Raw genomic sequence first — 14,135 nt, forward strand, 5'->3', positions numbered from 1 at the left:
TAAGGCCCATTAATTGGGCCCATTGTTGCAATTTGATATAAGAATATGTTTAACTTTGATTTGGGTTCTGCAAATAAATTGTCCCACTCCATTGACCATATTTCAACTATTGGTAATGAAGTCATGTATTGAGTCATGAATTGTTCGTCACAGATGACGATATCCTGGTGTCACCAATCCTGTTGAGTAGCGTACTTCGTGTATATCATCCATGTCAATGATATCGTGGAAGAGTCTGTGTACAGGATGAGGGGGTCCGACTTACACAACGTTACTCTAGAACATTGCTATACGTGTATATAGGTAGGTGCTTTATGATTAATTAAAGATGACCAATGCACACATAAATCTTGCATTTTTTTCTCCTGGCCCGTAAATCATAGCCATTAACCATAGCAGTAGACAGTGACGACCGACATATATCACACAGACAGCCAATACACTGTGGCCTGTCTGTTCACTGCTTCCTGGTCATTTAGGAGTTTTGTGGAACTCATAGGGCAATAGGTTATAGGGAAATGGAGAACTAATTGACTATGTGAAGCTTTCATAAGTTAAAGATGACTGTGAACAATACAGAATCAGCATTGAAAATTAAAAAGACTGTGAAATGTCAAATGTCCCTATGAAAAGTAAGATGTCCCTTTGGCCACACCAAATTAATCAGTTGTTCGTCGGGAATCCCGCTCCAAAAATATCAAAGTCGAGAAAAAAATAAAAATATTTTTTTCCCGCACCTCCGGAAAAATCGTCAAATCCGGATTTTTTTTCCGTTTTCCGACTTCTTTTTCCGGTTATTACAACACATTTCGACGCTTGAAACGCCGACCCAAACAAGCGTTTCATTGATACCTGATGCAGAGATGAAAAAAAATGGCGGAAAGGCTCCGGCCTAGCACGAGGATAGTTACTCCAATAACATTAGAGGTTTTTCACGACAGGAAACTTTTGACAGGCTGTCATGTAACGATATCCACCAATGTAATCAGGTGGAATAAGACCTCATATACGTATAGGAGTAGAGGATAGTCTGCTGTAAATTCTTGGAATAGTATGGGTATTTTTATAGTAAGTGTACAGAGGGGGTCGGGTGCACTAATGTAAATACAGCGATCGAAGCGGAGAACAATGAAACGTTTTATGACCTTTTTATCCGCAGTATTAACTACCACCTTGGTTTAAACAGTATTTTATTATCAATGGTATATACAATACATGGGTCATTATATACAATAATTGGAAACTACCACCTTGGAAATTTTTTGTAATGTGGTAACAATCAAAGTATTTATTTTATTTTGAAGAATGATATTTTTTGTTAAATAAGGTCAGTACCTATGTGATTTTTTTTTTATTTGTATTCCATAATAATAATCAGAAAATGTGGAATTATTTTATTCCAATTTCATCATTTCACAGTTGTCCTCTTAGTATTAGGGCTATTCCATTAAAATATCTAAATGACCCCAGGATTCCAAAACAATTCACCTCTGTCCATGGTTAGATTTCGCTCCAATTACTTCTGTGTATTAAAATTAATTAAATACATTCTTTGGGTGGTACCCCTAAAACAAACTGGACTCCTGGGGTAGGGTAGATGTTTTACTGGAAAAGCCCTTAGTTTTACTGTTAAATACAAGTCAATTATATTTGATAGATGCTGAATTCCCAGCCATATACATTTTAATGATTGTGTTTCTAATATGCCAATTTTCTGTTGTTTTATATGGTATTATTATTTTTGTTCCAGATAATTATATATGATATAGTGATTTTGTTTTTTCTGTGCCAATTTTCTTTTGTTTTATACATTATTTTCTATTATACCTGTATTTGTTCCATACAAATGAGAGAACTGTGTTAAGTTTGATTTGATCAAGTAGATCAGGTATTAAATTGTTGTTGGATTTTACATACAATTGTTTAGTTATTTGTGTATGAAATCACTTCATGATATACATGTACTTGAATTGATCACAAATAGACACAAACATCTGTTCAATATGGTATTCAGTTTATTTCCAACATTTAATGAAAAAAAAATAATGGAAAAAAATATCGCTCGCACATCATTTGAACGCTTCGCCTCTTGAAATCTCTAAATGGAAATTTTTTGCTAGAAAAAAAATTTCGCTCGCTCGCCCCAATTTTTTTTACCAGTTTCCCGAAGAACAACTGATTAATTTGGTGTGGCCTTTCCCTTTTCTTTTTTCTTTTCTTTATTTAATTTTTTTGTTTTTTTTTTGTGTGTTTTTTTTTTGGGGGGGGGGGGGGGGGGGGGGGGACTGTGGAAGTATATCTAACTTATATTGCCTTTACTGAATTTTACTTTGAGAGCCACCAGTATGTTAATAATTGAGGTAGCCACCAGCTACTACAAATGCAAAGTTTGATTTCAAGATCTGACCTTAAAATGACCCTGGCTGTTCCTGAGTGATAGTTCTAGAGAAGAAACAAATGGTATTGTGTAAAAAACAAAACAAAAACAAACAAACAACAACAACAAAAAAACAACAACAAAAAACTGTCAGACTGATAATTAAGATGATTAATATAATTAAGCATTAGTGTGTACAAACATACTAAGTAAGTATTAGTGTATATATATTGTACCCAATTTCATTATCATCATGCCTTTGGGCTCCCCGGGGACCCAACTCATTACACAGGGCACTGTGTACCTCTACATCACATAGAGTGTTAGTAGCCCCTGGCTGGACTCATTAACATTATATACATGTGTCTGGTCACTACTGGTCAATGGCCCAGATGTCAACATGTCATATGTTCTAGTGGAATGCATTCAAAATAACAACACTTGCATTCCATCTATATGGGATGCACTTTCCATGTACCACAGCAATGATTCTGTCAAGATGGTCACTGAAACACTGAAACTGTTTACAGCAGGGCCGGGGGATTGGCTGATTAAGTCCGAAATCTTTGTTTTGGTCAGTTATGGTGACAAAGCTTCAGAGGTCCACTTGTAAAACTGGACACGAATTCACTGAATATGTTAATTAATTTGGAGGAATTGGTTAATGTTTTGGTCAATTATTGTGACAAAGCTTGAACAGAGGTCCACTTGTAAAACTGGACATGAATTCACTGAATATATTAATTAATTTGGAGGAATTGTAAATGTGAAAGAAAAGATATAATTGATGAAGATATAAAGCATGGCTACACTGTAATTTAATCAACTGGTTCTACAGGGAATTCATGCAGACTTCATACAGAATTTTGATGAATCAAGGATATTAATGAAAAAGTTCATCAAGGATTTGAGATTTCGCATATCAAGGATTTGAGATTTCACATACAATGGAGTGAATATATTGAATACTTTGAGGGATTTTAAGGAACGTTTGAATTTAAGATTTGTTATGATATTAAGCCTGGAGACCTTCTGATTAATGTAAAGAGTTTTGAATAGCCATTTGATTCCAATACTCAGGTTGGTATGCTTTATAAATCATAATTTAAGTGTTATTGTTCTTTTGACTGTGAATACAGGAATCTGAGGTCATATATGGTTCAGATTCAACACTTCAGGACAAAATATTACCTGTATTAGATTTTTAGCATTTGCTTGTATATATGTGTTAATGAATTAATGAGGATTTAAATGAATATTTTGTGCTTGAAAATTAAAAGCACATGTACATATACAATTAAATGAATACTGTATTGATAATATTTGTTTCTATCTAAATATGTCTTGAATGAGCATCATAGAGTGGGACAAACATATATAAACAGTTTCACAGGATTATACAGGGATTATATAGAAATGTATACAGTGGGACCTAGTTGTCTGGTTTATACAAGTGTCCAAATTATACAGGGTTACATAGAAATGTATACAGTGGGACGTAGTTGTCTGGTTTATACAGGTGTCCAGATTATACAGGATTACATAGAAATGTATACAGTGGGACGTAGTTGTCTGGTTTATACAAGTGTCCAGATTATACAGGGTTACATAGAAATGTATACAGTGGGACGTAGTTGTCTGGTTTATACAGGTGTCCAGATTATACAGGATTACATAGAAATGTATACAGTGGGACCTAGTTGTCTGGTTTATACAGGTGTCCAGATTATACAGGATTATATAGGAATGTATACAGTGGGACCTAGTTGTCTGGTTTATACAAGTGTCCAAATTATACAGGGTTACATAGAAATGTATACAGTGGGATGTAGTTGTCTGGTTTATACAGGTGTCCAGATTATACAGGGTTATATAGGAATGTATACAGTGGGACCTAGTTGTCTGGTTTATACAGGTGTCCAGATTATACAGGGTTACATGGAAATGTGTACAGTGGGACCTAGTTGTCTGGTTTATACAGGTGTCCAGATTATACAGGGTGATATAGAAATGTATTCAGTGGGACCTAGTTGTCTGGTTTATACAGGTGTCCAAATTATACAGGGTTACATAGAAATGTATACAGTGGGACCTAGTTGTCTGGTTTATACAGGTGTCCAGATTATACAGGGTTACATAGAAATGTATACAGTGGGACCTAGTTGTCTGGTTTATACAGGTGACCAGATTATACAGGGTTACATAGAAATGTATACAGTGGGACCTAGTTGTCTGGTTTATACAGGTGTCCAGATTATACAGGGTAACCTAGTGGGACCTAGTTGTCTGGTTTATACAGGTGACCAGATTATACGGGGTTATATAGAAATGTATACAGTGTAACTTTTTTGTATTTAAAAAGTATGGGTATATAATTGTTTCAGTGTTTTTACTTTCATAATTTAGAAATTGTTTTGGAACGTTTGTTTTGATTTGCAATGTAGAAAGCCCTTAATTATCATTAACATGTGGGTTTTTCTCATGAAATATTTCAAAGAGAAGTTTCCAATAAAGTACTTGTGATAGGGTGAGGATGTGGAACAATATTTTGAAATCGCAGTCATTGGATGTTGATGAATTCCGATTGCATGCATAAAAATGCATTTTACATAATTCTGTGGCTGAAATAATGTGTTATCATGTTTTCACCGATGCCTTTTAATGCTGAAATGGAAATTCTTTATCTTCAAGATCAATTTTAGATGTAGTCATGCGTCCATGCTTGATTGTCATGGGATTTTGTAAGAGTTTTGTCAAACTTACGGTAATAACTTTTGTAATTAAGTAACTCGGGTGTTCGAAAAAATATAAAAATCTTGTCAACATGCAACAAATTTGTCTACAGATTATGTGTTTTGGCTCCTGTAGTAAATTATAAATCCATTTTGTATGCTATAGAATTGTCTGAAAGGACAGTAGATATATAAACAAATCCTGATAGTCCATGTTGTCTGCAGGCTTGTAGACAAGGAATGATCATGGGTAGAATTAAACATTCAAATGATTCAGTTCTGTTTTGGAATAAGATTGTAGTTTAAGGTGTGCTGATTCGAAGATTGCAATAGTTACCCAGTAATTCAATTTTTTGGCAGACAAATAAGTGTGCCTACACAGAAAACATAGTATACTATAGCTCACTTTATCAAATATACTGATTAACAAAATTATAGTCTGTTTCAAATTTCATCAGCCACATAATTTGTCAAAGTAATTAAGGAAAGTGTATAAAATTTGATGTAAATCAATCAATGTGTGGATTTTTTATTTCTTTTTTTCTCTCTTTTGCAGGTTTTGAGAAACAAATGAAATTTCCACCAAGAAAGGACAAGTTAAAAATAACCGGAGATGTAGGCCAGAAGGAAAACTAATCAACAAATATGACGACAGATTTGTCATTGATCTGAAACGTGTGAATGTTTAGCAGCAATAGAAGAATACCTTGATGACGTGTGTGGTTCAAATATGACCGTTTTAATAATAATATCATGGAACTTGATTGTATCCAGATAGTTTTAAGAAAAGCTTTGATCCTAACCATCTTGTGTGTGCTTGTATCATCAAAGCAAGCAATTCAATTAAAAGGCGAAGAGGAAAATGCTAGGCTGTACCAACCATCGAAAGTCCATTTTCAGTGGCTTGACAGCAGTGATAATTTAGTCTTGGAGAAATTACAGCCCAAGTCAATATCTTTTTCCAAGTTACACAAGAAAAATCCTGGAAAAAATGTCTGGAAGAAGCTTAAATGGAAGAAAAATGGTTTTGTTGATAAATCAAAAGGTGTTGATGTAATGGATGAGACGATGAGTGGAGGCAGGGGCTCCAGGCAGACTGTGGGGATAGAAAGTCAATTATCCCTAAAAATAGACAACCGCAGATTATTTCAGGGGCACAGAGTATCATATTGATTTACTAACGAATATGGTCACAAGGGATGATAATAATGGAAAGAAACGTGTGGTTAGAGAAGTAGGGGAGATTACTCCATCTAATATTGTCCCCACTCAATCACAGGCTACAACCAGAGGCAATGTTTTAGGGGACTTAACGTCAAATAGCTTTGTTGGCTCAACCAATCAACAGATGGTGAATGAGACGGATGATTTGATTGGTGCAGAAGGTTCTGGTACCGTGATCAACACCACACCAGAAACGTTGACTGGTTTAACAACCTCAATGAAACCTGTAACTACACTTGATATTTCTACAACACCACAACCAATCACCGAGGACCCCAGTACAGTAACACTCTCCCCTAACTACAACACAACACACCACAACTCCAAAACCAACCACAACTCCAAAACCTATTACAACTCCAGAACCCACAACCCAAATACCCACAACTCCAAAACCTACCACAACTCCAAAACCAACCACAACTCCAGAACCAAGCACAACTCGAAAATCCACTACAACTCTAGAACTCACCACAACCCAGAAACCCACCACAACTCCAAAACTAACCACAACTCCAAAACCAACCACAACTCCAGAGCCCACCACAAATCTAGAACCCACTCCAACTGCAGAACCCACCACAACTCCTAAACATTCTGCCACTCCTGAACCATCTGTCATACCTGAACCCTCAGTCTCACCAGAACCCTCTGCCACACCTGAACCCACCACAACACCTGAATCCTCTACCACACCTGAACCCACCACAACACCTGAACCCTCAGTCACACCAGAACCCTCTGCCACACCTGAACCCACCACAACACCTGAACCCTCTACCACACCTGAACCCACCACAACACCTGAACCCTCAGTCACACCTGAACCCTCTGTCACACCTGAACCCTCAGTCACATCAGAACCCTCCGCCACACCTGAACCCTCTGCCACACATGAACCCTCTGCAACGCCTGAACCCTCTGCCACACCTGAACCCTCTACCACACCTGAACCCTCTACCACACCTGAACCCACCACAACACCTGAACCCTCAGTCACACCTGAACCCACCACAACACCTGAACCCTCTGCCACACCTGAACCCTCTGCCACATCAGAACCCTCAGTCACACCTGAACCGTCAGTCACACCTGAACCCTCTGTCACACCTGAACCTTCCGTCACACCTGAACCTTCCGTCACACCTGAACCATCCGTCACACCTGAACCCTCTGCCACACCTGAACCATCTGTCACACCTGAACCATCTGCCACACCTGAACCTTCAGTCACACCTGAACCTTCTGTCACACCTGAACCCTCTGTCACACCTGAACCCTCTGTCACACCTGAACCTTCCGTCACACCTGAACCATCTGTCACACCTGAACCCTCCGCCACACCCGAACCATCCGTTGCACCCGAACCATCTGCCACACCTGAACCTTCTGTCACACCTGAACCTTCCGTCACACCTGAACCCTCTGTCACACCTGAACCTTCTGTCACACCTGAACCCTCTGTCACACCTGAACCATCTGCCACACCTGAGCCTTCTGTCACACCTGAACCATCTGTCACTGTAGAGCCAGAATCTCGGTCAAATGTTACTTCTGAGCCTGAACCAGAAGGTGAACCAGAGCCTGAACCAGAGGGTGAACCAGAGAGTGAGCCAGAAGGTGAACTATCAGTGTTTTCTGAACCCAGACCAGACTGGGAGGCTGCTATGGATTTATGGCAGTGGGGATGGTACTTCTTCATTTACTTCTTCGGAATCATGTTCCTGCTGCTGGCCTTGTTTAGTCTGCTTAGTGTGATTAGGCTGTGGGGTATGAACCACCTCCTCAGCAAGAACTATTTTGTCACGCTCAACATTCTCATCATCATCAAGTGTACATTACGCGGATCGTACCTGCTGGTGGATGCTCACAATATCAACAACACATTCCACAACATTGTGGATTACTTTCTCTACAGCACAGCCTTTCCGTGTCTCACATCCGCGTTCAGTATTCTGTTTTATGCACTGTTGATTGCCACAAAGATGCAAGTGATTTCGCCCAAGATTCAGAAACTATCCGTGCTAATTGGAATTATAATGTTTCATTTCGCTTTGTCTCTGATCACGGACGTTATCGTAGGAATATTTTCAGAGGCTCGTGTGTTATTACTGGTGTGTCAGTTCTTTTACGTTGTGTGGGGCATTGTGCTATTTGTTGGATATTTCTACTTATTCCGGCGATTATACAGCGCGGCGATCAAGAGACAGAAAGCCATGGTACAACAGACTCACTCCACAGGGACTACATCTGCCACAGAGCGTACGAAAAAAAAATCGTCATCGAAATACACGATCAGTCTTTCAATCAAGGTAACCTTCCTGGCAGCTGTCTTTGGATTAATGTGTGTTGCATTGGAGTTGTATGGAATTTTCGGTGTATTTAAATTATTAAAAACGGGCCACACCCCAGAGGCGTGGCCTTGGTATACATACAAATTCCTGTTGCGGCTCATGGAGCTGCTTATGTGTGCCACTATGGTATATGTGGCATCACAGCCACTGAAATATAGACGACGGGCAGAGGAGAAGTAATTGTTGGCTATACATGATGCCATTTAAGCGAATTTGTTGTAGCTGTGGAGGTCAGGGGTCAAACGAAACCACAGACACCTCTACAAACTCCGACGGGCATGCAATGTCAGAAACCAGTAAGGATTTACAGAAAAATATGAAATTTTTCAATAAAGGTGTCCAGGAAGTGCAATCGGAGACCGTATTGAAACCACGTGTGACATACGCACCTCATCTAAACGGCCATTTTCACCGACAAGTTTCGGAGACTCCATCTCACCTTGTGATAGAGGATGGTCTGGTACGATTTCGTAGTGATGAGGAATTAAACTACTGTGATTCAGAATTGGCAACAAGTCTTCCCGACCTTGTCAATGGAAGTGCTATGAGGGGTAACGTGTTAAATGGAGAAACACTTGCAAATGGTGCTATTCCACTCGGAGTCCTCAATGGAGGTTTCTTCAGAACTGAGAATGAGGCTCAAAATAACAACAATAAGACACATCAGGGAGTGACCAGTGGTCAGTATGACCAATATAAAAATAGCATGGACCTAGAGCGAACCAGTATAGGGACAACGGGCACGGTGGACACCATGCGTCCCATGTCTGCTCTCAATCTCGCGGCCAGTATGGAGTGGGAATTCGATAGGGTGTATGAACGTAGTTTTGTAGAGAGTGACTCGAGTAGTGTTAAAAGTCTGCCCAATGTTGTACCTTTATCACCGAAGGAATCTAGTTCCGAGAGCCGACCTCTTGTTGACCAATCACCTAGTCACGACTTGTATGCCAACCAATCAGACCACAGACGGGACAGTTTTCCACTTGATATGAATCAGGTATCGCTGGATATGAGCTCAGATAATTCATCACCAAGTGATGCTCCGTGTTCTCCGAGCTCACCGACTCGTAAACCTTTAATAACAAAACGTATGAGTCGACATGCCTCAACAGACTCGGAATGTTTAGACAGATTTAAGGCCAATATTTACACTTCATAGCATGAAACAGTTGGTTGATATACTCTTGATCTAAAAATCTAATCCCAACATTTTCTCATCATAACACAGAATTTTGGGCTCGACATGGGGTGGGCTTATTCGAGGACAACAAAAGAAACATATTCTTTAGTATCATTTAGATGTTGGTGGGCTTATTACAAGGCTTTATTGCCAGATAAATTACGTAAATAATACATGTATGATTTAAGGTTTTACATGTTTTGTATGGAAATGTGTGAAACTTATTAAGAATAAATGAAGAAAATAGAAGAAAATTCCGTAGTGAAGTTGAGCTCATGTTTGAGTTTGTCAATGTCCACCACCCACCACTGACTTTACCAAATATGAAGGAAACCATTTAATAATGGTAAAAAAACAAAACAAATATAAACACTTTATTTAATGATGTCTTAAAGTTGTGATGAGATCGTGAGATTGTCCATACTACTGAGAAATGGGGCCTTTTGCAATGTTTGATATGATAACTGTTTATAATAGAATATTTTTCAAATCTAACCGTGTTTTTAAAGTACTGTATTTGATGTAGGACCATACTAACATATATGATCAATGTAGATAAAAATTACTTATATCACATCAAAATCAAATGATTTTTTAATCACGAAATTCATTTATTATCATCAGTTTCTCATCGATTTGTTCATTATATAATAAAGATGACTTGTGTAGTAATGTTTCCGGTAAAACAATTTAAAATCCAACATAGTTGCTGCTAATTGATCAGTGGTATCTAGTGGACCACCTGAAACTGTTGCCATAGCAACCAGTGCAGAGATGCAAACTCCTGACATTTTAATTAATTAATTTTTTCTTTGATGTCTGTTTGCCTTTTTTTTTTATTGAATCAAAAGTTCAGTAAAGGAAATTAAAGGGAAAAAAATCTTAATTATAAGATCTGTCTCAGTGATTTGTTAGAAGGGATAACACTGTCGGACAGTATATTAGTTCAGACGAAATGAAATATAATTGTTAGTCTGCCATTGTAAACAAGTCTGTTTTAACAATACATGTTTAAACAGTGTTCGTGATTACCCATTCTAATTCTGCCCCTTTCTGATTACCCCCCTTTCTGATTATCCCCCTTTCTGATAATGTCCCTTTCTGATAATGTCCCTTTCTAATTCTACCCCATTCTGATTCTGCCCCTTTCTAATTATGCCCCTTTCTAATAATTCCTCTTTCTGTTTATCCCCCTCTCTAATTCAAGTAACCCCTTTCTGATTATGCCCCTTTCTAATTATGCCCCTTTCTAATAATTCCTCTTTCTGTTTATCCCCCTCTCTAATTCAAGTAACCCCTTTCTGATTATGCCCCTTTCTAGTTATGCCCCTTTCTAATTCAAGTAACCTCTTTCCAATTATGGCCCTTTCTAATTCTGACCTCCCTAAACCTGACTTAACCCAACTGTCTTTTTTCCAATATCACTCACTCCCTTAGGTTTTGAATGATAAACCATTGTCCAGTCCTCTCCTCAACCCCTCTGCTTCTCTTTCCTCTCATTTCCTCTGTCATTCCTTTCTTTCTCTTCAGCTTCTGATCTGCCTTTCCTACTCATGCCCTCATTTCGCACACCTCTCCATATTTGACCAACTGACCCAGAAGAAGAAACACAATGAATCGGAATAAAATTAAATAAAAAGGGTTCGAATTCCTCATCTGGCTTTTTGCCTGCCCTTTCCCTTTATCTTGACTAACATGTGTGGCGGTATATACATACCTCCTAATCAGACGGAATCAAAATCATGTCAGAATCTCCTTATAGAAAACAGCTGCCGTTTGTCATTAATCTTAATACATTCCTGTCTTAGCAATTTTGTCATTTTTTTTCTCTTTGTTTCCAGTTATATATTTTGTATTGTTTGTATACATGACCTGATGGTGAATTGGACGATATATGTCGGCACAAAATGTACAGAAGGATTCGTGATGTTTTTATATAAATATTCACTGTACATGTAGATTCTCAACCAGGAACTATCATTCTTATTGTCCATAGATTTGTGAGTTCAAATTTCTTGACCAACTTTTGAATCGATAAAAGATAATTATTTCTTTTCTCTTTAGAATTCCATCAAATTTGAGATTTAATACTTTATATGTAGATGAAATATGACTTTCAATTATTTTGTTTTTTCATTGAGTCTTGTTCAGTTGATTCAATAGCTCCTTAGCTTGATAACACAAAGCATTTATATACATTGTAGTTTTCCCACATTTTTCACTTTATCAGTCTAACACGTTAAATTGTCTCTGGTGGAGCAAGAAATGAAAAAAAAACATTTCTGAGCAGAAATATTATAGGATACATTGAGAGGAAATGGATATTAAAAGTGGACACGAATCTCTTTGTTATAAAAAAGTGACCAAAAGCTGATTTTTTAGTCAAATTATTGTTTGAGGTTAATTTTGAGATAAAATTGAAGTGAGAAAATGTCAGGGTACAAAATTTATATTTATTTTTTTTGCGAAAAAAATACTGACATATTTAGAAATGTAGATATATTATATATATATGTATGTGTGTAACATGTGTTGAGTAATATATTACTACAGGACTAATGAGTTCTCATCGGGAACTCTAGAAAACTCGTATTTATTAAACTGATTCTAGTCTGTTTGAGAAAGCATGGCTGTGTGAAAGTTGTGGTATAGTTTTTGTGTAATCTGTGTAGAATGTAAGAAGTTGTTCAAATATTTAGTCTTGATTCAATGATCCGAAATACATGTACTTTGACACTAACTTTACTCAATGTTAAAATCAAATTATAAAGAGTTCAGACATAGGGCAAACAAGAGAAAGTCTGATCCAACAAAAACTATCCCTATTCAATCACTCACAAAAGATCTTATAAGTTTGAAAATCAGTGAAAAGATATTTAACTTGTAGAATTCGGTTTACCAAATCTTTAGATTGAGCTATCTTAGGATCCTTTTCATTTACAATACTTTATGTTATATATCAGCTGTTTAAAAAAATACATCATATCAAATTACTTAAAAGCATGTTTACTGAGAACAATATGGCTACCCTGGCAGAAACATGCACTAATCATAGGTCTAAATTTGGAAGTTCGATAATGCTTTCAAATTGGCAGACATTTTGGATACCTGAGTAATGATAAATCTATCTGTGTCACTAGGCCTTGTAATTTCTGGAAATATTTAATTCAACATTGTGTGACTCCTTGTTTTTAGCAATTCAGTTGAAAAGGAGTAAAGAAAATAAATTGTCGATACCAGCAAAAATTTTGCCAGATCATGACCTGTTTATTTTACCTGTATTTGAGTATTCATCGAAATCCATTTCATAGAATTTGATTTTAAGTTCAAAGTGTATTATGTTTACAGATGATAATGAAAATAGATTAAATGGGAAAAAATAATGAACAAATCTGTTAACCGGTAAAAGGTGGGAAATCAATTCTTTGAGTGTGTTTGTATTAAAGAGCTGTGGATCTGTCGTGTGATTGGAAATGTAGCTGCGATCAAGCATGGATGTGATGCGAGTGTTGAGTTAACAAAGTCGGGAGAATGTTTTGTGTATGAGAGGTACGTAGACTACCGATATGTTTATGTAATGTTTTTTTTTGAAGAAACAAGGTGCTATATTCATCATAAAAAAATTATAAACCTTAAAATGTATTTTGTTTTTTATCAGGTACTTAAATTAAAACTGTGGACGAATTTAAATTTGTCTGCAGACCATAGGAATTCATAACTAGTTTAATACTCTTCTGTTTCCATTAAACGTACAAAGTAGAAAGTTTCATATCTACTCGTGGGACACGTAATTGTCATATGGAGATCGTGTCCTCATATGTGATTGCATAACAAAATCGTGGTGCGATGCTCCTAATACTCGTGTCGGTTTGTGTTTCTTGTGAAGCTGAGAAACAGGCCTGTCTGTGCTGTCATGGTTGTATCCTTGGTCAAGACCTTAATTGTTCTGGATGACATGCAATGTTCGGTAGTCACCAACAAGGAGACCCCACTTCAAAATGACCCTAGTCGTTCACAGGGCAAGACCTCCTTTTATCAAGACATTAGAGACAACCTCTGTTAGGAGACCTTTTATCAAGACATTAGAGACAACCTCTATTAGGAGACCTTTTATCAAGACATTAGAGACAACCTCTATTAGGAGACCTTTTATCAAGACATTAGATACAGCCTCTATTAGGAAACCTTTTATTAAGATATTAGAGACAGCCTCTATTAGGAAACCTTTTATTAAGATATTAGAGACAACCTCTATTAGGAGACCTCCT

The 14,135-nt window shown here is 37.3% G+C and overlaps 1 protein-coding gene across 1 annotated transcript; it reads left to right on the forward strand.

The window, feature by feature from the left end:
• Window positions 1-6,295: 6,295 nt before the first annotated feature.
• LOC117331216 (soluble scavenger receptor cysteine-rich domain-containing protein SSC5D-like) lies at window positions 6,296-13,505 on the forward strand. The gene is made up of 2 exons (XM_033889813.1): window positions 6,296-6,611; window positions 6,697-13,505. Exons 1-2 carry the CDS (start codon window positions 6,296-6,298, stop codon window positions 8,865-8,867), a joined length of 2,487 nt encoding a protein of 828 aa, XP_033745704.1. The 3' UTR covers window positions 8,868-13,505.
• The last annotated feature ends 630 nt before the right edge of the window (window positions 13,506-14,135 follow it).

The sequence above is a fragment of the Pecten maximus genome, chromosome 7 (assembly GCF_902652985.1).
Source record: "Pecten maximus chromosome 7, xPecMax1.1, whole genome shotgun sequence".
Classification (NCBI taxonomy): Eukaryota; Metazoa; Mollusca; class Bivalvia; order Pectinida; family Pectinidae; genus Pecten; species Pecten maximus.

Excerpts from the sequence above, each read along its gene's own strand:
- LOC117331216 (XM_033889813.1), top strand. The coding sequence starts at position 6,296 with ATGGTCACAAGGGATGATAATAATGGAAAGAAACGTGTGGTTAGAGAA. Across the intron at positions 6,612-6,696 it reads ACCAATCACCGAGGACCCCA|AACCCACAACCCAAATACCC; the intron begins GTACAGTAACAC and ends TTACAACTCCAG.